Below are 24,156 nucleotides of genomic sequence, written 5' to 3'. Positions count from 1 at the left end.
CTGGGTGAGAAAGCTGCGTCTCTGTAATTAGGTAGGCTGGCATTGTTAGAGCTTAAGAAACCTGGGCAAAATAAGGTAAGTGTAAGAAATTGGCTTGTCTTAAGAATACAAATTATGACTCATTGAGAAAGTTGTTTGGAGGTGTTTGGTACCCTTTGCTTCTACAGCAGGTGGTTTTTTTGAGGTCAAGTATCTATCTCATGCTGTAACAACTGTGCTGCAGTTCTGATTATGGGACACACCACGTAGCAGCAGGAGAACTGAGTCTTGACAGCATCCATCCACCATTTTGAAATTGTTTTGGTGTCACTTGTTCAAAAATCTGTGAGGAAAAAAAATCAGCATTTCTGAGAGCTTCTTGGTGGGCATCAGAAAACCCAACTATTCTCCTCACCCAGGATGGATGTTCCAGCTGAAGAGAGGTGGCTCCTCATCCCTGCAGTAAGAATATGTGGCACTTGCCCACACCGCAGGACGAGAACTGCCTGTCACCCGCTTCAGCAGCATGGGCACAGGCACATGGGTGGATAGTTCAGTTGTCCGTGACAAGTAGCCCATTCACATTGATGAGGGCAAGGTAGACGCTGTCTGTGTGTGTTACAGCTTCATTGTTTTAAATCACAAGTAGATACAAGCTATGGTGATTTTATTGTTGATATTATTATTATTTAACCCCTGTCTATCATTTGACAGTGAAGCTGACAGAAAACTTCCATTTATCTAATTTCTGTGGTCTTATATTCACCAAGAGCTCAAGCTCTCTGCCTTATTCTGGGTGTGACAGATTTCCAGGTGGTCTCCTAGTGAAGTAATCACCTTGCATGTTTTTGCTCAGTTTCCAAAATCAAACTGATGAAATTTTCAGTCCAGCAGAATTACAGGTCAGCTCTTCATGGTAGCTAAAATGAACTGTTATTAGGACATATATGCAGCAGAGGATGCTTCTACTTTGAGGATGTTCTACTTTGAAAGCATTGTAGTGCAGATCCTTTTCTTCTCATTTCTCGTTTCTCCATGTCTAGGACCAACACCAGGCTGATCACCAATTCACAGATTTGTGTTAGCCATAATGTCAATGCACAAGGGTGTATGGAGGGATATCTTTCTTTTTTTAACTTCTTCTGTTATGATTATCCTGATTGTGCCTTCCCAGGACTGAAAGATCTAACGGAATGCCTCTTAGAACATGACTGTTGGTCATAAGAGTTCCTGCCTAGGCTTGGCCATAAAAGATCTATGCACGACAAAGCTCGGGGTCTGCACCCACTTGGTCAGAAGATGTGCTTATGGATGGTACGACTATTTCCTTCAGAAAGGATGGTCTAGTTCAGTTCTTGAGATTACTGTTTTGGCTGGGTGAGTCGGTATATTTGTTAGTTTGCCCACCCTTAGGAGATGCGCTCCTTGCTGTAATGTCCTAACATGCACTCCCTCCATGATGGACAAGGATAGAACCGAATACAACTTTAGACAAGTGTTCAATATATTTAGCTCCCTTTTCCGCTTGCAAATTATACAAGAGCTTCAACTATAATCAAAATATCTGTCATCCAAAGCTTATCTGCTGACTTCTAATTGCTTGTAAATCATCCAGTCTGTGTCTGGGGCTTTGCAATTTTCTTATTCCTCTCTGTCTAAATAGATCTGCAATCCCCATTGCTTCAGCAGATAGTTGCCTTCTCAAGTGCTTGGGGATTAGAAAGCAGGAAGATAATGATTGCTCTCCGTTTCACAGGTTGGGAACTGGGGCAGAGGCAGGGCAGACGAGCTGCTCAAAAGCCATGCTGTTTAGGACTGAGCCCCTTCTTCCTCAGGAACCACAGATCCAGACTCCAAAACACGCTTCCTCTCACAAGCTGTTTATAAAAAGTGGCTTTTGTGCTTTAGGAGCTGCATAAAACTTTTCTACCTCCCCAAATGGGTGAACCTGAAACCCACACACACACACAAAAAAAAAAGATTGCCATAGCCTGCTGCAGGGTGGTGAGCCATTCCCTGCAGCTCCCCCAGCACCCAAAACCCCCTCCCTTCTCCAAATTGAGCCTGTAAAGCAAAAACTTCTGCAAGCCAAAAGATTGCTTAATTGTCTCAAATTGATTCCATGGTTTTATTAAGATATTTGCCCAGCTCTATTATGGTTAATTATTTATATTACAGTAGACTCTGAGGCCCCAAGCTGAGATCAGGGCCCCACTGTGCTAAATACTGTACAAGCACATAATAACAAAATCACTCCTTGCCCCAGATAGCTTACAATTATGTGGAAAGCTGCAGTGGAAACATACCACAGCTCAAGAGAACACCTTTTGGGAGAGGTTAATGTGCATTTTGAAAGCCAAAAGGGTCCTTCACGAGAGCCTGGGCAGCTTTCATTGTGCACTTTCCCTGCAACCCAGCTCTTCTTGCTGATCTCCGGTGGGAAAAAATCAAGGGAGAATATTGACATGAAACCAGTGAAACAGCCCCCCACACCTGTCCAAGGCTTCATGATGGGAAGCGGGAGAAATAAAGAAGAGGAAGGAAAATTGGGGAAAGAAAACAGGTTCCCATGATGCTTTCCCCTTCACCTTTCTTTTGTGCTTCGAAGCTCGGCTGCACGAGGTTCATGAGGGTTCCTGTTCCCCGGGGGATTGCCAGCCTCATTTTGCAGATGCACAGTGTACTCCTGCTTAGGTAAATGTTAAGATGAGCACCCAACTTTCAGCTGACCATGTGGAGACCCCGCATCCGCTGTCACTGCCTTCCTCCGCTTCCCAGCCCGGGCGAGGAAGAGGAGCAAAAATGCAAAAGGGGAAACTTCTGCTTCCATCCCACTCCACAGCCAGATCTCTGTGGTTGCATCTCACCAGTGCACGGAAGATCTTGTTTATTGAGGGGTCAGCACTAGGGGAGATTTCTCACACGTGCAAGCGAGTGGGGAGAGTTTTGAGACCTTGAAGCCTTGCTGGAGGTGATGCTCGGGGCCGGGAGCATAGCAGGTTTGGGGTGAATGTCCAGCTGATGATTCGACTGATTGAGGGCCTTCCTTGTGCCCTGGGTGCTGCTGAGCTCCGGGTGCCTCTTTGGGGACGCTCAGGAGGTGCCTCGCAGAGAGACTGGACATCTCTGCATTGCCCACCTCTTTCTTCTGCTTTTCTCTGCTTTGCAGCCCAGGGTTCAGAGGATGTGAAAGGCAGCAAACTGTAGCCCAAAACCAGGGGAAAATCCTATTGTTTCCAAACACTAAACTCGGGCCTCAAGCAGAGCGGGAACCTCCAGAGATAACGCGGTGTCTGCGTGTGTGTGTGTTGTCTGTGTGTAAAACGGCCTTGCAGAATCCCCCAGCTTTAGCAGGGCTTTGAAAAAGATCTGGGTGGTGATTCAAAATCCAGGTTATGACCTGTGACCTTCGGATGAGAAATTGTTGCCATTTAGGATGTGTTAGGAGGTCCATCCTTTTCATCAAATGCGTGTTTCTTCTTGCTGCGGGAGGCAATCACACCGGTATATCATTAACTCGCAGAAAAGGAGGCTGTAAAAGAAGTTGATGGGGGACCTTAGCCCACACCCTGCTGAGGTCTGCTCAGAGCACAATATCCCAGCGACCATGAGATTAAGCTAAAGAGAAAAGTGAAAATGCTTTTCACGATTCACACGCCCTTTAGATTGTTTTATTAAACCATTTGAATAGGGATTTCCCTTTCGGCCGACAACGGGGCCCGGCCAATGCATAGTTCTAGGTTGCTATGACTTAGTTGGTGCTGGCTAATCACAAGTGAGGGCAAATTTCATATAAAATATCTTGGGCCATTGTCAACCTAATGCAGCGTGACAGTGCCAGCACAAAGGGGGATTCATTCACCCCAGCAGGTAATAAGGACGATTTGCCATACCAACCAGGCAGTCTCGAGGGGGGCTGTCAAATACGATCAGAGCAGCAAAATGGAGCCTCACATTCCATTCTCAGGTGGGCGAAGGCGATCCTTTTGTTCAACCATGTTGCTTCTGATAACAGAATACAATTATAAATTTTTTTTTTTCTTCCCCGTATTCTATTGACCAGTGGGGCTGTTTGCATAGCAGTCTTTGGGGCCTGCCTTTTTTTTCTTGCCCTTTTTTTCAAGGCCAGAAGGGATCCCAACGATCCTTTAACCTGGAACGCTCCCCAGAAGAATGTCACCCCGGTCCTTCCTCGCTCCTTTTCCGCCTTCCCCTTTCATTAAGGACTCGGTCCTGCCACAATGAGCTTGCTGTATCTCTGCTAATAACCCCCAATTGGCACACAGCTTCCTTTTGTCTAGAGCCTCCCAGGGATGTCGCGCCATCGGGGAGACAAGGGGTCGGGGTAATTTGGGGCGGTTCGAAGGGCCGAGAGGACCGCGCAGTTTCAGGACTCGAGACTGAGATGCAGTACTCAGAAGAAGGCATTTACAGGATGGCGGGAGGAGGGGGATCAGACACCGAGTGGTTCACACACGACCAAGCCAACAGAAAGACAGAACGTGCTTGCATTAAGCAGTGTAGGCAGGGAGACATACACGGTAATGATTAGATCAACAGAGAGATAGGGTGATAGAGAGAGAGATAGAGAGATGTTTGCTTTGCAGGTATCAGACTTCTGTTACTGATACCAGACCATCCTGCTGATTTACCTATCTTGGGGGTCTGGTTACCTGCGATCACCTGGGGTTATTTTGACAGTAGCTAATTAGCGAGAGCATTCCAGCCCTTGACCCACCCTCGGCTCACGCGGGCTGGAAGGGCAGCAGGGAGCACCGGCCCAGTTCCCTGTGCCATGCATGAGGCTCGTGGGCTGCTCTGGCATCTGATGATCTGGCTCTACCTGTTTTGGGTAGAGCCTGAAAGGTTTGGAAGCATGAGCACCACGCTGGAGGTTGCAGCTCTGTTGCATTGAGTGCAATGATAACCGTAAGCAGCCAGCAGAAAAAAATTAAAAAAAAAAAAAAAAAAAGAAAAAGAAAAAAACCCTCACTCTTCAGGTGTTTTAGGGGAACTTGGCCTTCAGGATTTTACAAACTATGTTAATCCAGCCTCTTTCAGTCCAACATTCCCTCTTATCTGTATTACATTCATGTTCCCTGGCAGAAATTGCCCATTTAATAATTTCCCTCCGATGATCTGAATCACAGCTAATCTGATCAAATGTCTTTTTAGGGCCTTTCATCTTCCCAGGGATGTGTTGACACTAGCATGCTGGTTCAGAGGAAACAAGAACTCAATCAGAACTTCGTTTAAAACACAGATGGGACCCAAACCTAACCTTTCCTTTAAGATATGCAAAAGTGTGGTTAGCTTCTTGTTATTATGCTTTGCATTTGCATAAGTCTTTGCATTTTGGGGCCTGATTTTTAAAAGGATAAAAAAGTCAAACAAACCCCGGAGCTGGATTTTGATGAGAAACCGTGCAGAATCAGCTGGGCATGGAGCTGGCGTGGCTCTCTGTGAAGAAGGACATAGGCTGTGGTGTGATGCAGAGCCCGGCATGGGTCTGCGGGGCAGCTCGTGGCTGGCATCACTTGCTGCAATGTGGGTGCTCCAAAGCTGCATTTCTCCCACTGCTGCATCTGCTCTTGGGGCCACCCCAATTCAGGGTTAGACCTGAAAGCCATGATCATCTGCGGCACCCAAGGACTGGTGTTTTTGCAAATTAAGTGTCCCCAGACTTGGAGATAAACCCACTTGGGAAATGCTGCTAAAGACTGGGGGACCAGACACAAGCCTACACGCCAGACTGTGGCAGAAGGTGTTTGAGTTTCACTGGTGTATGTCTCCAAAACATTCAGGTCAGTCTGTAAATTTGCACTGAGACTGTAGTCTTGCAAACAGCTGTCTGAGGATTGAACTTAGTGATCCTTCTGCATCCAGGGGATCCCAGGCAATCCTTTAGGCTCTGGTCTTATCCAAAGGATCCCATGCAATCTTGTTCTTCTGGATGAGATTGATGGGGGTTTATATAGCTCTGGACACGTCTTCTCTGTGCAACGCAGAGCTGCTCTGGAAAGTCCTGCAGCTACTGCCAAGACCTACAATGGCTATAACCCCAGACGAGGTGCTGGTAAGAAAGCAGTCGTATCCACACAGCTCAGCACAGAGACAGCTGGAGGTACTGAAGTTCTCATGGAACACCCTATGGAAAAAGTGTGATCCAAGCATGAGCATCACCCCAAGGGTAACAAGGCATCAGGCAGTACTGGGTGAGGAAAGAAGTCCCCCTTTTTGCCCCTGTCTTCTGTAATGTTGTAGGCTGAAATGATGCTCAAAGCTCAGGATATAGAGTGTAAGTTGAGTTTTCTATCTCTGTCCTGTATCAACAGTACATGAGATGTGGCCTGTGATGTCAGTCAATAGTGATCACCACTTCAGTGAATCTATGAGTGGATTTTTATGTGCCATGATAGATGGATTTTGTCCACTTTTGCAAAAGGGGAAACTGAGGCAGATTTTCGGAGTTGCTTGTATCCAGAGTGGGACTTTGTACAGCATTTGTTGCCCTCTGAGTGAGGCACTCGGCAGCCTCTGATCTTCCTAAAGCCTCCAGAGTCTGCTCAGAGTAACAACAAGGACTTCCTGACCCATGCTGCTGTGATTGAGTAGAAAATCAGGGCCAGGGCACTTGACTGCTTGGTGTTCAAATTTGGGAGTGACACCAAGTAAAGAAATGCAAGCTTTAAAGAAGCTCGGGATCTCTTCCTAAAGCTTTAACTTTGGAAAGCATTTTCCAAAATACATCTGGTATGAATACAGCACATGCTGTTGAACTTTGGAACGTGCTCTGTGGAATGATTCACCTTGCCACCAGGACGCCTGACTTGTCCCCTCCTTTTATAGTCCTTGTGTTGAGCACATCCAAGGCCACAACTTGCTCCTCTCCACCTTCCCTAATGGGTAGCAGATACATCTTTGAAAGCAAACAGCAAGTGTGGTACAAAGATCCCCTTTTGGGGTAAGAAGGTCATTGAGAAGCCTTCAGTACCATGTCAGCAGATGCTGTTGTAGAAGGCCAACGTATTGAGGTTGATGAGGATGGATGAGGGGAGACATGAACACTGGAAACAGAGGCCTCTCTGGAGAGGAGCTGGAGGAAGCTTGAGGCTGAGCCAGCCAGCTTATGTAAAACCCTTCCAGTTGGTTTATCTGAGATGGGATCCTCTATTGCTACAATTGAGAGGAATGTGGTGAAACTGAATTTCGCCTGCCTCCAAGGCCATGAGAGCCAATGTTTTGTCTCCAGCGTTCCCAGTATTTTCCCCACAAGCAATGTCAGGCTCACAGCAGCTGTGACATCTCTGTGATCCTCCTCCTCCTCCTCTAAGATGGGAAGAACGCATGCTCCCAGCACTTGGGCACTGTCTCTGCGGCATGGATGGATCTGTCAGCTGATGTGTGCCAAGGGGTTCCCTGTTCTCCATCTTCACCTGGTCGTGTGCCAATATTTAATAGCTCTCATTGGCAAAAGATTTTCTTCCTTGTGATCATAAAAAAAAAATGCAAGGCTTTGAAATTTGTTTTCCCACCTTCCCTCCTCCTTTCCCTGGGGATAAATATGCCCTGTGCTCTGAGATGTGACCCTTCATTGCTTATAATCACGGAATTACAGAATGGCTTGGGTTGGAAGGGACATTTAAAGGCCATCTAGTCCAACTCCCCCACGATGAGCAGGGACATCTTCAACTGGATCAGGCTGCTCAGAGCCCTGCCCAACATGACTTTGAGTGTTTCCAGGGGTGGGGCATCTACCGCCTCTCCAGAAAACCTCTTCCAGTGTTTCACCACCCTCACCATAAAAAAATCCTCCTTATATCTAGTCTGAATCTACCCTTTTTTAGTTTAAAATCATTACCTTTTGTCATAGCACAATAGGCTCTTCTAAAACGTTTGTCCTCATCTTTCTTATAAGCCCGCTTTAGAGTGAAGAGCATAGTAAGATGGGGGCCATCATCCTCATGTACTGGACCCTTGGTTCTTGGCTCTAAGAGATCCGCTGGTTGGCAAGTTTAGCACAGAGGCCAGCAGAGCTGAGGGGACTGGAGCATCTTCTTCTCCTGATATCTGGGACGAGCAAGGCTGCATTGCTGCAGGTGGTCCTTGCCTATCTGCACACAGATTTCAGGGCCAACAGGCAATGCTGTTCATGTTAGTATAAGCCAATAGTGATCTCTGTGTATGTTTTTGCAGCTCCTGTTAGCTCTAACTCACCAGTCCTATTTGATTTCACTTCTGCTATTGAGAAGGTGGCTGTGCCTGCAAGGCTGTCAGTATGAGCCTAATGAAAACCACTTCCGCTGGGGTCATCATCCACTTAACATCTGATGAGGCTCAGGCTCTAGGTAGCTCTGAGAGGTACCCTTCCAAGCTGAGACCTTCCTCCAGTCTTGGCTTCAGTGTAGTTGCAAACAAGGAGCAGGCATTGACATTTACACCATCAATACTTCAGCTCCTGCCTTCATGGTGAAGAGCATTTGGTATTAATCTTTTCTGGCACCCTTCTTTTCCATCCAAAGTGGTTCAATTCCCTCCTTGGCCAGAGGGGATACAAACCCACAGCTCTCATGGTAGGATTTGCACAATGGTTGACACCTATGGCCTTTCATTCAAGCCCTTCTGGTGTAGCTTTCACCATGGAGGTGTTTATGGGTGACCGTCCCCACAAGGCAATGGCACAGCTCTCCTCCCATAACTAGGTAAGGTGGTTCTCTTGATGGATTAAAGGACGAAACCACACCGTGCTGATAGCAGCTGTGCAGTTATCTCTATACTACAGTCAAAAACAAAATTCACCTCACTTTGAGTCAAAGACTGGGCTCCCAAAACTCTCCAAACTCACTTCATAAATTCCTCACCATCTTCCTCCATTGGACAACACCTTCCTCCACTCCAGTCCCCATGATGTCTAACCTGCAAAAAGGACCGTGACGATAGTAATTAGGGGGAAACTGAGCTGTTAAGACAGGCCTTCAATGTAAGAGACAGGGCTGTGCTGGCTCCATATACCAGAAACACTAGTCTGCCCCCAGTTTTATTTCCAATTTCTTGGTTCTTGGGGTTTATTTAGATATCTTGTTTAGGATTTTTTATTTGTTTTGTTTTTTTTTTTAATCCAGAGTCAATGTGGTGTCAACTATTGTGCAAATCCTAGCATGAGAGCTGTGGGTTTGTCTCCCCTCAGGCCAAGGAGGGAATTGAAACCCTTTCTCACACTCCCTGGGTATATGCCCTACCAGACAAATGTTGGAAAGACTTTACACCTTCCGCCCCTCAGAGATGGGTGTCTGGGTGTCTGAAGTAGCTGACACAACAGGTAGATTTCTCTTGTCTTCCAGCTTTGAAAAACAAAGCTGCGAGAAAACAGCATGTCTCCTCCTGCGCTCCTGCTAAGCAGATATGGCATTTTCTCCATTTTACCCAACTTGCTAAATGACTCTCCCAAGAGCACTCAAGAAGTCTGTGGTGTCAGAAATTCAAAGTTTGTAGCCACATAATTGCAGTGTCTTTCCTACTGTGGAATGGGGAGTAGAATGCCCTGTTCAAGATTAGACATGCTAATGATAGCTGGGAGGAGTGGTTAAGATGTGGGAACTCTTCTCCTTTGCTATCATGTGTCTCCTGAAACAGTATGGGACATTTGTGTTCTTTTCCATGTTGTCTATACATTATCCCCCAAAAAGTCATTATGTCATTGGTTCACCCCAAGGGCTATGTTCCATAAAGGATGGTGACAAGGTCCTAGGCAGTAAAGGGTTGTTGGCATGGGAGGTTTGTCTCCCCAGGTCACAGTCAGTAGCAGTCCCAGAGACATCAAGCTTGCCTTTGCAAATGAGCTTCCACACCTTCAGGAGGACCATCTAGAAAAGTGGCATGCTGAATGGAAAACACTTAGAGCAGGGTCCATGTCTACTGCTTCGCTATCTGTTCTCTAGCTGCTGAGGTTTGCTTCCTTCCTCGCAAGATGTACAGCCCAGAACCACCTCACGCAAGACATCTTCCTTCCTTCCTTCCTTCCTTCCTTCCTTCCTTCCTTCCTTCCTTCCTTCCTTCCTTCCTTCCTTCCTTCCTTCCTTCCTTCCTTCCTTCCTTCCTTCCTTCCTTCCTTCCTTCCTTCCTTCCTTCCTTCCTTCCTTCCTTCCTTTCCTTCTTTCTTGCTCTGACTGCACAGATCTCAAAGCTTGCATTAAAAGAGCAATCAGTGGAAACAGTGGTGCCCCTGTTCTAAAATACCACCTAGCTCTTCGAGCTGTGGTCCAGGACACAGGACTTGCCAATTCAGCTCCTAGCACATCTGAAGGTGTGCTGCATTGCCCTGTCCCAGGAATCTGCTGTTCCACCACCAGACCACTGTGCAGGGAGGAAGGAAAGATTTAAAGTGTCAAGAGTGGGGACAACAGGGTTCATTACTATGGTACAAAGGTGGTAAAAAAGGACTGTAGCTTTTTAAGACCAAAATAAACCAGTATGTTCATCCTTCTACATCACTGTAGTCCTTCCTCTCCCACATCGGGGATATCTACCTGACCTGGGGTTCATCAAATAGTCATTCAGAGAAAGATTCAGGGAAAATAAGTCAATATCTGGGCAGAAGAACACAGGAGAACAGGTTTCGTGTATTAGACAATCGAGATATTCATGTGGTTATTCATCTGACTTCCTCATCCCACAACTTGATCCTCTGTTTGGCTCCAACACCTTCTGCCCATGATTCTGAAGGCATCACTGAATTGGAGGCTCCTGAGGAGATAAGCAGGATTGTCCTCAGGTGTATGGATGAGGCAGCAGAGGCACAGACTGGCTAAAGGATTTGTCCAAAGCCCTGCAAAATCAGGAAATCAAATCTCAGGTCACCTCATCCTCAGGCTTCAGAATTCTTACACTGATACTGCCCTGCCATGTGTTTTTGCATCCCAAGATATTTCTGCTACTGAGAGAGGTGGTCAGAGGTGTACTGCATGGGACATTCAATCTCCCAGCTTCACAGATTGGTCTCCTTAGGAAACTGTCTCCAGAACTGAACAGTGACTTGGAGCACTCTGCACGAAGGGGCAGCTACAAAGCACCCCTAAAGGCCCTCTGTAAGTCTCAGCATCTTTTCACTGATAGCCAACCGCCTCCAAAAGGGTCCAGAACAGGGTACCTTGGAGCACCAGCTGTCCAAGTCTCTAAGCCCTGCAGGGAAACTCAGGAGCAGGCAGGAACTAAACAAGCTGAAGCCAGAGCTTTGGTGACCTTGTGGTGCACTGAAAACAAAGTGGTTGAAATGCTCTTAAGTCAACATCCCCATGAGGTATTAGTCCCTATTAACCTTCTCTTGCCAGATGACTTTCCAGAAGCTCTCTTCAAGTTATAACGAGCTGCTTGTCTCTTACTACCAGAACCACCCAGAGAGGAATGAGGCGACCTGACAAATATACTGCACTTTCCTGTTATCTTTGCTAAGTCTCTTGCATTTTTATATGGCACCTTAATAACCCCTCATTTCCATTACAAGTGCATGCTTTCCTTCTGCTTATCTGTATCTCTATACACTCCTTCTCCATTCCTGCAGCCACACCGCCTCCGGCTACAACCTGGGGAGCTCTTCAGAGCTCAGCGGGGTCAGGTCTGCTTAGTAATGGGAGGACAGTCCCATAACTTAGGAGGTGGCAGGACGTGATTCACGCCATGGCGCTCTTCCATCTGCGTCAATATTGAACTCGGTGCCTTAAGTTAGGGGTAGGAGATGTAAACCCAGTGCCCTAATTTCATGGAGTCGTTAAGAGGCCGGCTGCAACTTTCTCAAGAGACAAACTCCTAACCTCAGTGCCCGGGGCCAGATTTCAGCTCCTTCGCTCTGCCTGCCTACATTCCCCAGGTAGTTAGGATCAGATACAATGCTATTTGCTTCCTGTTGTGTGCTGTTAAGTGGTGGCTGCACTCCACCCCAGGGGTGGCTGCATTTCAAAAGCAGGGGAGTGATTACTCCGTATACAGGCTGTAAAAAGCATTGGGCTCTTTCTGGGAAGAAGAGAGCTTCATATAATCGGTTCTTCTTGAGGCCAATCCTATCAAGACCCTCCTGGAGTTGTAGGCTTTCAGTAAGGACTAGCACCAGTGGAGAGTTAAGGTAACAGACCTGGGATTTAGGCGAAATTGGTTATCTACAACCAAAGCAGTACTCCTGTAACTCCTTGTTCAGCTGCAACCAAGTCCTGGAAAATGCAGAAATTCTGCAGTCTACGTTGCCTGAAGTTCCCTGGGTTTTGGCAAGCTCTGCACCTACATGCACAGAGAAACACCTCCGTTCTGATCTGACAACTCCTGCTGAAGCCCAGGTGGGATCCACAACCTGTGGACTCGTAAGCCAAGGCCACGTCACTTCTGCCCACGAAGAAGAAGGCTTTCTGCACCATGGTTGCAGCTGCTTTCTTTTCAGTCCCAGCATGACAAGGCACAGGGGCTCTCCATGGCATTTGCAAACACCAGTTCAGCACCTACAGCACCTTCCCTAGCAGTCAGCAGCAGACTGGATCAGGTCTCTCCTCCTGAACAGAGGGAGGGGTGATTCCCAAGTGATGATAGCTAACCTATCCAAGCAACATGCTTTGTCCACTACAGCTGTTAGATAGAAGGGGGGAGAAGAAGAAGAATTATCATCTTCCTCTCCTGTGCATGGCACAGCAGCATATCAAAAGGTTTCAAGCTTAGTTAGGCCACAGTGGGAGGAGGTGGAAGGTGTGTCAGCTATTCTCTGGTCAGACACTACACCCTCTACCTCCCTACCAGGGGGTAATAGCATTCATCCCACCAGCCTCTTCTACAAGAAGCCTTTGCCTTTTACAGACCGCAGGGCTGGTCATTAGTGCCCTTGGAGACACCACACCAAGCCACCCACCCTCAAGATTTGGTTTCTGTATTCCACCTGGGCTTTGGCAAGTGCAAGATGTTAAGTCTCCAGTCCTGTTAGAACTGGAGTCACCAGGTCGTGCCCAAAAGCTGAGCTTTCACACAGCTTGGGAACTGCATAGTTTTAACTTGCAGGAAGCTGGGATCCTCCAGTCTGGACAGCTGCTGAACAAGGGTTTTTCAAAATCAGATTGTGGAACTGAGGGTTCCTGCATTTTCATTTTTAGGTTCTAGCTCTCAGTGACTTACTAACCCCACAATGTGCATTGACATCATGTTCCAGGACATTGCTCATACCTTCAGCTTGTAAGTTCATGCACATTATTTGATTTGCATATTGTTGTATTTGGTAGTCTTCCCAAAGTGAAGCGATGCTACACAAGTTTTTGCTTAAGCCTTCAGTCCAGCCAGGACTGCTCTGCAAGCAGGCAGTTTTGATTTCTTCACAAGAACATGCTGGCTTTTTGGCTTGGCATATTAAACTCTCCTCATGTTAGTAAAGCCTGGAAGCATCTAGAAGGTAAAGATTAAGCCAAAATGCCCAGGGAAAGCTCAGATCAGCAAAATTTGGTGCAGAGAAGGTTTAAGTGGTTTTGAGTAGGCACCTTGTCAACTGATGCAAAGCTCGGTAGAAGCTGGCGAAGCTGCATCAACTGAAAACCTGACCCTCTGCCTTTATGGATCCATTTGTATTTCAACACTGTCCTAGCCTAATCATCTGAAAGGTGTCAGAGACAACACGCCTTCTTGGCTAACTGGTCTGTAGGCATGAGGTTTGCTTATGTGGGGAATGGTGTAGGAGGTTAAGGGAGGCCAGTTATCAGAATCATTGTGTCTTCTTAGAATTGCCCCAAGGGTTTTAGAATAGCCCTGTTCATGACAAAAATGCCATTTTGCTGAAGCCAAAAAGCATTGCAGTTGTGTTTTCTGTGGTGTGGTCCTTTCTAGTGAGTGAAGAAACATAAAGAGACCTAAACTAGGTGAGGGGAAAAAAACTGATATTTTGGTCTATTCCCCATTTGCAAAGCAGTTTGAAGTGTTTGGCTTTCATTTTGGCACAGTGTAGGAAAAGCACTGCCATCCAGGAAAGCCAGGCTAATGCTGAGCTGCCCTTCCCCACCCAGCTCCAGCTAGGATGAAAGGCTATGAAGGAAGGTCTCCACAGAGACTACGGCTCCTCAGTCCCTAACAATGAAATCTTTTGGTTGATCCCACACACCATGCTGAGGCTATGGGCAGAAAAGGAAAGCTCATTCCCAGTTCTCTTGGCAGGGGCCTTAACTGGGCAAATGGGCAAAGCTTTGGATAGATGCATGATACCATATATCGAACAATCCCTCTAAATGAGGTAGACAGCCTAGAAAAAAGAAGGTGGCCTCAGGATGGAGGGTGGGGACAATGTTTAGTTTACATAGTGAAGATTGAGGAGTATCTGGCCATCCTGACATTTTCCTACCTTCCAGCCATCAGCAGCTCTCGCAGTCAAGGAGGAGGAGGAGGTGCTTTACCTAGTTCTGATCCCACCAGTAAGGGTGGAGGCTATCATTAAGTGTAGACCTGCATTTTCCATGTTATGGGAACATAGTCCAGATTCTGTACATCTGATGCCAAGACTGCAGCTGGGGGTACAGCTACATGGTGCACTGCCTGCAAAGTACAATATAGTATATTTTATATGCCTCCTGAAACTCAGGTTTGCACTGCTTTTCATTTTGTGCCACGGCCCAATCCTAAGAACTTAGAATGACTTTAGTCAAAACTTCTTGGCTGACCTCAGTGGGCTTGAATCAAGCCTGGTCCTGTCTATATAGGAGTTTATTTCCTAGCATAAGAAAATGTCTTTGGAGTAGGTCCAAGCTGGACCACAGGGAAGAGGATAATTTCCTGGCCTTCTGCCATGCCCTGGAGAGCAGGCGTTCACAGGGCTGATCGTAGCCATGTGTGGTCCCTTCACTGGCCACTATTCATTGATTTCTCTCTTTCACAGCTACCAGGGAATCAGCCTTTGTCCATGCCATTGCCTCTGCTGGAGTGGCTTTTGCGGTGACCAGATCCTGCGCCGAGGGCTCGGCCACCATCTGCGGCTGTGACACCCGTCACAAGGGCTCTCCTGGGGAAGGCTGGAAATGGGGGGGCTGCAGCGAGGACGTGGAATTTGGGAGCATGGTGTCTCGGGAGTTTGCAGATGCCCGAGAGAACAGACCAGACGCTCGGTCAGCCATGAACAGGCACAACAATGAAGCTGGAAGGACAGTAAGGACCTTTGGTTTCACCTTTCTTGGTCTCCTTTTAATCTTTTCTTACCTACCGCAATGAACAATGGAAGGGAATAACCAAACCTAAATCTGGGCTGTTTTACTTCATGAAACGATGATATCTGCCCTATGACAGTATTTGTCAGGGAGGTGATTGATGTACTTGACCTATGAAAGCTGTAAGTAAATTTACCCACCCAGATGCAAATGTCTACCTTGGAGTCAGTGTTCCAGATACCTTTATAGAGAATGGACCAAGACAGACAGGTCTAGGATAGGATTTCATCCCAGCTTGAAGGAGTCGTTTGAAGTAGCTCAGTTAATGATGCTCTAACTGTGCCTGCCCACCTCGGCTGGCTATAGGAAGAAGATGAGCTGTACAGCCAGAGCTGTCTGTATTGTAGACATCTGAAGTTAAGAGACATGAACCAGGGTTTATGGGGAGGATACAGCTGCTTAAGCAAAGGCAATTTAGTATAAAGTGAGATTTCCTGAAGTATCCAGCCTGCCCATGTGCTGCTACTGGGAAAGACTGGGACTTCTGCAGGTCCTCTGCCATCTTTTAACTGATGCCTTGGATGCCCTTGAAGCTATAAAAAAGGCATCAGATGCATGTGTTTAGGCAACTGAATCCTAGTTTGAGTGCAACTGTTCATTCCCCTGGGACCCTCCCTGCTCTGTAGGCCTGAGTGTGGGGAAGAGCAGCAGAGCATTTCCCACCACCCCTCTTCTCACTACCATTCCATTTCTCAGGGAATATTTAAAGAAAATGAGAGGGAATGTGACTCTGGTGCCTCTTGATTAAACCCAGACCATGCCTCAAAGCCAGATAATGTGTTTTCCCTTCAAACAGTCACAAAGCAAAATGAGTAAGAGAATTGAAAGCACAAAGTCTTGCCCTCATCACTTCAACAGTCTTTTACATAGTAAACATCTTCCATAAGGTGGGACAATCCCAGTAAGAAGACGTTCTCTTTTTCATCTTCAGAATAGCCCGTAAATGCTAGAAGAACTAATTTATGGGAAACAATTTGTGAAATTCAATCACAAAGCTCTTGCTAATGGAGACCATGCCACAGCTCCTGTGAGGTAGCAGCATTTTTCCTCACATAATAAACGGGAGATAATTCATTCCCCAGTGGAAGAAAGATACCTCACTGTAATCAAAAGAGATTAATATGGTCTTGCTGCCTCAGTAGAAGGCCTTACACATGCCTAGGAGGACGTATGGCTGTGTAACAAGCTATAGCAAAGCCACCACAGTTGCACAGCACTAGGAAACAGCTGTCCACAGGCAGGCTAGGACTTCAGTGTGAGCTCCTCAGGTGGACACCATCAAACACTAGTGGAGTTATCCCACCTCACACCACAGGAGAGCTGGTCTGAAACAGCGAATACAACACCTCAAAATGAAATAAAACCAGAAACAAAAATTGTCTGCAGTGAAGTACAAGAAATAATATGGTTTCCTTCAGCAGTGGCCCAAATTATTCCGGGTACCTTGAGGTATTGTGCATTGCTGGTGGCAGTTGATTTGACATATAATGAGATAAATAGGACTGTGGAGAAACTGAGTAGAGTGGAGTGGAAAGGAGGGATTTGCCTCAAAGTGGGAAACCTTGGAAAAATTGAGCTTTGAGCAAACATCCCTGTGATCACAGGCCTGCAGAGGTCTTTTTACTGTAAGTCTTGTTACTTGACACTGAGTTATTTTGGACATTTTACAGATGTCAAAGATTAGAGAGCAGATGTCACACCAATATCTGAAATCCTACTGTTTTATAAAGCACTACTGTTTTCCATTCTCACCATGCCAGCACTCATGGGGTAGCTTGTCCAGGCCTCCATGCTCAAGTGTTTCCAGCTAAACCTGAGCCATAGGCAATGTTTCATATTAGTTCCCATATGAACACAAACCCTACCACCAGGCCAGAAGCTTTGATTGAGTTCAGCATGATTATATGAACCAAACATTTTGTGGTTCTCTCTCATCGCTAATTACAACCTCCTTTGCGGCGAGTGATACTCTCTAAATAACGCAGGAAAGCACCTGGTGAACACCAAGGTGCTGATTCATGGTAAATCTTTTGGACTCTGGCTGGCACTAGTCTGTTCATGTACCCAGAGATTTGCTGATCAGTCTGAAAATGCAGATTATCAAGTAAGTTGCATAAGGCTGTCTCCCACCTCAAAATACTGGAGGGCAACACCTCTAGAAACCTTTAGACTAATTTCATAAGAGGTAACAGTGAATAGCAAGATACTGGGATCAATAATCACCTTTGCATTTATTCCAGGACAGTGGTTTTTGCTGAAGTCTAAGCCTTTCAAAATCAAAAGCTGGGCTCCCACTTTTTTCTTTGAAACAGTTTTAGAAAAATGGCAAATCTGGCTTAAAAATAAAAATACATTACTTTCCAGGTTTCTGAACGTAGCCACAAGCAAGACTAGAATCTTATTTGCTTAATGAAAACACACATAAAAGATGAAATTCTGGACTAGATCATTAGGATGTTCAAATTTCTTTAATTTCCAGTGGAATAGCTATATATTTCTTTTATTAAAACATTGGTTTAGAAGATGTCTATGGTCTTCACTTCTCTGCCTAGATGTGTCTGAATTGTATTCCTGGGTAACAGGACTGCAATACTCAACCACGAATGCTGAGAAGATAGACGTCGGTATGCACACATATCACTTCAGCCCTTAGTGAAAGCACTCGGTAGATGCTTAAAGTTGGGGCGGGAATCACAGATAGTCACTGAAAAAAAATAAAGTTTCAGATGTTTTATCTGCCTCAGATCCAGCATCTCACATTGACTGGAGGACAAGGTGATTTTTGTCCTCAAGCGTGTTAATACATCTTTGCAAACACTGCAATTCTTTAGGAAATCCTGGCTAAATAGCAGAACGCTATATGTGTTTTGATTATAGGCTAATGTCTTCCTTCTTCTTTGCCCTTCCTCTTCTTTCTTTCAGTCTATTATTGAACTCATGCATCTTAAGTGCAAATGTCACGGCCTCTCAGGCAGCTGCGAAGTGAAGACCTGCTGGTGGTCTCAACCAGACTTCAGGGTCATCGGTGACTACCTCAAGGACAAGTACGACAGTGCTTCTGAAATGGTGGTGGAAAAACATCGAGAATCCCGTGGCTGGGTCGAGACCCTCAGGCCCAAATACAACTTCTTCAAGGCTCCAACTGAGAAGGACCTGGTTTACTATGAGAACTCACCAAACTTTTGTGAGCCCAACCCTGAGACGGGTTCCTTTGGGACCCGTGACAGGATCTGTAATGTCACTTCCCACGGGATTGATGGTTGCGACCTTTTGTGCTGTGGTCGTGGGCACAACACGAGGACTGAGAAACGTAAAGAGAAGTGTCACTGTATCTTCCACTGGTGCTGCTACGTCCGCTGCCAGGAGTGCATACGAGTCTATGATGTCCACACGTGCAAATAAAGCAGGCAAAACCCTTTGCTGGGCTCCAAGTGGAGAAATGGATTCGAGCCTACTTCCTCTGAGGTTGCAGACATGAGAGAAGTCTACTTTTTTGATATTAAAAGAATAAAAACTTTTAAAAATGGCTAAAACTGGTTGGCTAGAATAGATCTAATGACTTCTGGGCTATCCCGAGGTACTCCTGGCAGTCACACATGTTACGCCCCAGCAACGCCTCCAGTAGGAGAGAGCGGTTTTTCAACCAGCCGACACCACAAAGCTGGAAAGAGCACCAGCAAAATCATGGATTTGCTCTGCTCTCACCCACCTGAAGTGACTCATGTGATTAAGTGTCCTTTGAAAGACTTGCATCTTCCCAAGTATCTCCTTTCCCTCAGCCACGCAGAGGCTGTGTTGGACAGCAGCACTAAGCTTTCTGAGATCTATCTGCATACCCAAATGACCAGACTCTGTGTACAATATCATAGAATCATAGAATGGTTTGCATTGGAAGGGACCTTAAAGAACTTCTAGTTCCAACCCCCACCCGCCATGGGCAGGGACACCTTCGCAACAACAGCAGCAGCAAAAGAAATAAAAGCAGATAAATAAATTTTATTTTTTTTTAAATAACGCAAATACTCCTTTGCTTTTTGCCCCGGAACCAGAGAAGTCTACAAATATATAACAGAGCTGTAGCGTGGCCAGGCTCTTTGTGTGAACTTTTTAGTATAGCAGCTTCTGCCAGATTTGACACAGGATTCAGTGACACCTACAGAGAGGGAGGGAGGGAGGGAGAAGGATAAGCAGAGAAAGAAGAAGAGCTGCTGATAGTTTCCTGAAAATGTCCTGTTAGCACACAGGTAATGTGCACAGTACGGAAAAGTTCAGCACCTGATATGTGAAGTGAAGAGGACTCGGTGTGTTCATTGAGAAGGTGACAGTCCCACAAAGGGAGTTATTGTTCCAACTGTGGCCCGGTATGTGGCTCAGCCAACAAGTCTTCCTCAAAAACATACGGTGCAGAGTGAGTCTGCTGGGGCTGGACACTTGCTGCTGGGTGTAGGACATCCAGCTCTTCAGCATCCCATGTTGCTCCTGTAGAAGAGGAAAGGGAAGCTGTTCACCCCTCCCACCTCGTTAGAGAATGCTGTCACCAACAGTGAAAACTGCACTTGGTCCATCTGCTCTCTCCACCTCATGCAGGCTTTGCCCTGGGCCCTTAGCAAAAGCCTTAGACCACAACTCTGTCAGGAACATGACTCAGAAGGACTGCTTGTCACCCTTTAATTTACATGATGGTGAACCAACCCACCACCAGCACTCCCATAAGCTGGAACAGTTTCAGACTCGAGTCAAATTTTGTTCCACACCTAATTTCTACAGCTATTCTCATCTCTAAAAGTGGTACAGATTAAAATGCACAAAACCCAGACTCTGAACCAGCCCAGATTTTGGGCAAGTTTGAACACAGGGCCAAACCCCAACCTTGCACCGCTGACCTGTCTCTGCTGTTCACCTCTGACTCCCCGTCTCTGCATGCTGCTCCACTTCTGATTCCAGATCAGGATTGACAGATTACCAAAACAGCTCTCACCTCCTCCATGGACATCAAGGCTTCCTTCAGCCACGTGGGTATCAGTTGTGAATCTCAGCCTATCACCTTGGTATTCACAGCTCTGTAACTCTGCTTGAGTTATTCCAGGTTGATATTGGCATAAATGAGTGGTGACTTCAGCATGGAGTCATAGCCTGTCTAACCTTGGATGCACTCGTACTGTGTCCTCTTTGCCTTAGCCATACATTTGGGTTCCTATCTTGAGAAAAGGACAATGGATTTGCATTTTATTTCTTTTCCTTCAGTGCAGGAAGGCAAATGGGACATGATATAACTCCCGGTGACCCATAAGAGTGTTTTCATGGCAGTGTAATGACCTCTGTTGGCTTGTTCACACCTGGACTTCTATGTAGAGAAATCAGAGTGCTCTTCTCTCTCTACATGTCAGCTTATTCCCAGGAACCAAAGGAGGGAGTATGCAGAAGAGGCAGGGAACAAACAGAGGAAATGATGCCTCCAAGGGTTGACTCTGAGTCATGGCGTCTCCTGGGACTACTCGGCTGGTGCAGTTTATGCATCACTCATTTGTCTCAGGGCCGTGCCCAAGGGCCCAAGCAAGACTTGCTTATTAATGGAGGCACTTCTACCAATGCTCTGCAAAGAAAGCTGCAATGAAATGAGAGCAAAGACACAGAAGGAAGGGAAGGAGAGAGGAAGAGATCAAGAGAGGCAAAGAAATAAAAGGGGAAAAAAACAATCAATCATATCTGTACATGCAAATATTACACCCAAAGGATGGTCACACACCAATTGGTAGAAAGCAACAGATCACTAAAAATGGACAGAAAGTTGGACCCATTAATGGATGCATGACTGAGTTTTGTAATAGAGTCTGGGAGAAAAGGAAAATCTGATCATTATTGCAAATAGAGAAGGAAGCCACTGCAGGGAGAAATTGCCACAACGACCAATATTCAAACACAAGCTGTAAAGAAAGCAAATTCTGAAGAAAACCACATAGGTGGTGGAAGACATTGACGAATTGGAAAAGATGGGACAAGGGAAGATACGTATGATTTACTTAATATGATGCAGTTCCAGCAGTCACAGCGAGAGATGCTAGGCACGTCCCACCAGGTACTTCTGTCAGTGAATGCCCTGACAACAACGATGCAAATCATTGCAGGTCACGGTCCCTGCCAATCCATTGACTTCAGCAGGGTCACACCCACAACTAATTTTGCTTCAATATTTTTAAGCAAGGTGGTTTCAAACTCCTTCTTTTATACCATACGAGTGAAGAAATGGGTTGAAGGAATTGGTTTACATGCATGGGAGCTGGACTTTGACCCCAGCCCTTCCACAGCATGCTAAAATCCACCTTTTCTGCTTTTGCAGCAAGAACCAAGCCGAACATCACTAGCAGGTGAAGCTCTTCGGGAATTATGGGAGAAAAAAATCCCCAAACTAGGCATTTGCTGAGCAATTGCCTCTTAAGGTGAACAAACAGATTTTGACTGCAGCAGTGGAATTTATTTCATCTGGCCATGTCATCTAGTCTAAGCTATTTATCTAGTTTTCTGCTAGGATCAATGACAAGAAACAAACATGTCCAGAAGGTGATTCATTATAACCTAGGATGGTATCTAAGCTATGTTTAGTCAATTGCCCTCTGGATGTACCTCTGTCTTTCCTCCAGCTTTAGCTGATGAGCTCATACTAGACGATGAGCTGTTAGATGGGTACAGTCTGATGATGTGAAGTCCACCATGAGTCAAGGAGGTGAAGCTGCAATCGGATCATCAGATGAGAAAGGCTGGAAATCGTATGCCTTCATTCAAAGCTGGGGTCAGGCTTGAAACAGCTCAGTAGTTGGGAACTTCCAGCCCTTTCAAGGGATTTTTAACAAAGCCTCTGCATACTGGGTCAGTTTTATTGTGAAATTAGTTGTCCACCATGATGATATCATGTAAGGGGTTGAGCAGCTGTTACTAAAGTCAATGAAAAATGCCTGCATGAATTCTGTTAATCACCCAAAGTGCATCTGAGGGTCCTAGTCCTGGGTCTGACTCTGCCCACCCATGAGGAGGGAAAAGAGAGGGCCTGCTAGGGCTGAGTGCATGTGCTAGGCCTACGTCTGACCCCATAGCTTTGGAGAAGGGACTTGGGCCATCACTCCCTATTACACATGAATTCAGGAAGCGTCTTTGGAAAGCTAAGATCCCACTCCTCTGCCTACACTAGATGCCTCAAGCCAGGGTTGCCACTGTAACGGCATGAAAGATTGAGTCAAGGATGAGTGCAGTGCCATCCCTCCATATACACCTTCATGCCTACATTGGGCTTCATTTAGGAGATGGTCTAAATATAACCCGGAGCCTTCTTCTGCCTCAGGTTGTCCCATTCTGTGAAAACAGTATGGCCTGCCTTATAGAGGGGACGTAGGGTTTCGCTCAATAACAGAAGCATGTGGTGACATTTTAGGTGCCCTACAACATCCTATTGGGATCCAGATGCTGCTTCCCACAAGTCCTAAATCTGGGCAGGTATGTCAGAGACTGTAGGGTGTCCAAAATGACACAAGATGCCTGTGTAGACAGTTGAATTATGTGCTTGTCTGGAAATGGTTTTCTGTGAAAACTTCCCCTCCACCACAGTTGAGCTGGGTAATGCACCAGTCTCTACTCAAAAGGAAAAGATTAATTTCCTACAAATGTGAGCTGGCCAACTCAGCCTCCATGGTCCATGGTGCCTTTCCCTGCAGTCTTCTTTTCTGATAAGGTTTGTCCTCAGGCAGATGGTTTGTATGAGGGACGTGCCTGGCCACTACCAGGGAAAAAGGAGAAGATATCATCCAACCAAGTAACAGAGATGTAAAAAATAAAAATAAAAAAGGAACATAATTCCATCCTCTTACATGCTGCTATCCAACCTTTCCTTTAGCTGAACAGATGGGTTCGACCGGCCCCATCAGTTCCACATCCAACCCCATTAAAGACAGTGGAGTTACCTGTGAGGGGTGAATTTGGCCTCATCTCTTTTCTTTCTGTGAAAGAAATGGAAAGTTTAGGAGATTTTTTTCTTGTTTTGATTTAGTTTTAGAATTTGGGGTCTTCTCTTTCTCAGAGAAAAGAAATCATGGGGGAGGGAAATGCATGACATTTTCTATTACTTCACCCCTGATGTATCTCTTACGGCTAAGTGTCCTGCTCAGCACAGACAGTCTTCTCTAAAGCATTTTGAAGTCTCGAGAGTTATTTCCTTATGAAGGGCTTTATGTGCAGAGCTAAATCAGTCAGGATTTAATCTTGGGAGGGGACTGCAAGACAACTACACCACAAAATGCAATATGGTACAGAAATCTCTGAGTCAGCACCAACCACATCAGCCCTGCAGACAGAAGTACTGTAGTCTTAGCTGAGCACTGCAGGATTTCTGTATTAGCAAACCTCAGAGAGCAATTTCTTCTGACACTCAGTCTAAAATGTTTTTAGTGTTTTAAGTGCATTCATATATATTGCCACAGAGATGTCCATGTATTATAATACATTCATCTTGTGAGTTCATACACTTGTCATGCTCCCATTCTTAAATTCAAATACAGGAGAAACACTATGAGCTTTGTGTCACCTTTTTTAACTTCAAAGAGAGCTTTTCAGTGCTGAAAATCTGGGCTTTGACGTTCCTGGGGATATTCAGGTTTACAGCATGAGCACTTTGTAGGAGCTAGGAGTTGTGAATCCAGTCCTGGGTTCTGTGCTATGGAAATTACTCCAAGGCTCCCCTGATGCCTAAACAATATGCTTTGGGAAGATAAAACAGGGCTGTGAAAAGGCACCAAGTCAGACTGCCCTGCAGACACCAGCCATTGCACCTGGTTAAATAGGCTGCCCGTAGGAAAATGACTCCTGGCTCTTCCAGAGACCTGCTCCAGAGCTGAGGCGGCTGAGAAGGAAACACTCTGCCGTCAGTGGCCTAGTGAAGAAGTGGAATGTTTGCTCAGATCTGTAAGCCATGTGCCCAAGCAGCTGT

The 24,156-nt window shown here is 46.0% G+C and overlaps 1 protein-coding gene across 1 annotated transcript in view; it reads left to right on the top strand.

Annotated features, from left to right (window-relative positions):
- WNT3A (Wnt family member 3A) overlaps window positions 1-18,587 on the top strand; it is an 87,967-nt gene extending 69,380 nt beyond the window's left edge. Inside the window, exons 3-4 of the mRNA XM_009931356.2 lie at window positions 14,861-15,126; window positions 18,108-18,587. Of these exons, the coding sequence (XP_009929658.1) occupies window positions 14,861-15,126; window positions 18,108-18,587 (746 nt within the window). The remainder of the gene's footprint in view (window positions 1-14,860; window positions 15,127-18,107) is intronic.
- Window positions 18,588-24,156: the final 5,569 nt, after the last annotated feature.

This window comes from Opisthocomus hoazin, chromosome 4 (genome assembly GCF_030867145.1).
Source record: "Opisthocomus hoazin isolate bOpiHoa1 chromosome 4, bOpiHoa1.hap1, whole genome shotgun sequence".
Taxonomy (NCBI): domain Eukaryota; kingdom Metazoa; phylum Chordata; class Aves; order Opisthocomiformes; family Opisthocomidae; genus Opisthocomus; species Opisthocomus hoazin.
The sequence above is the reverse complement of the archived record's forward strand: the minus strand, read 5'-3'. Positions and strand labels throughout refer to the sequence as shown.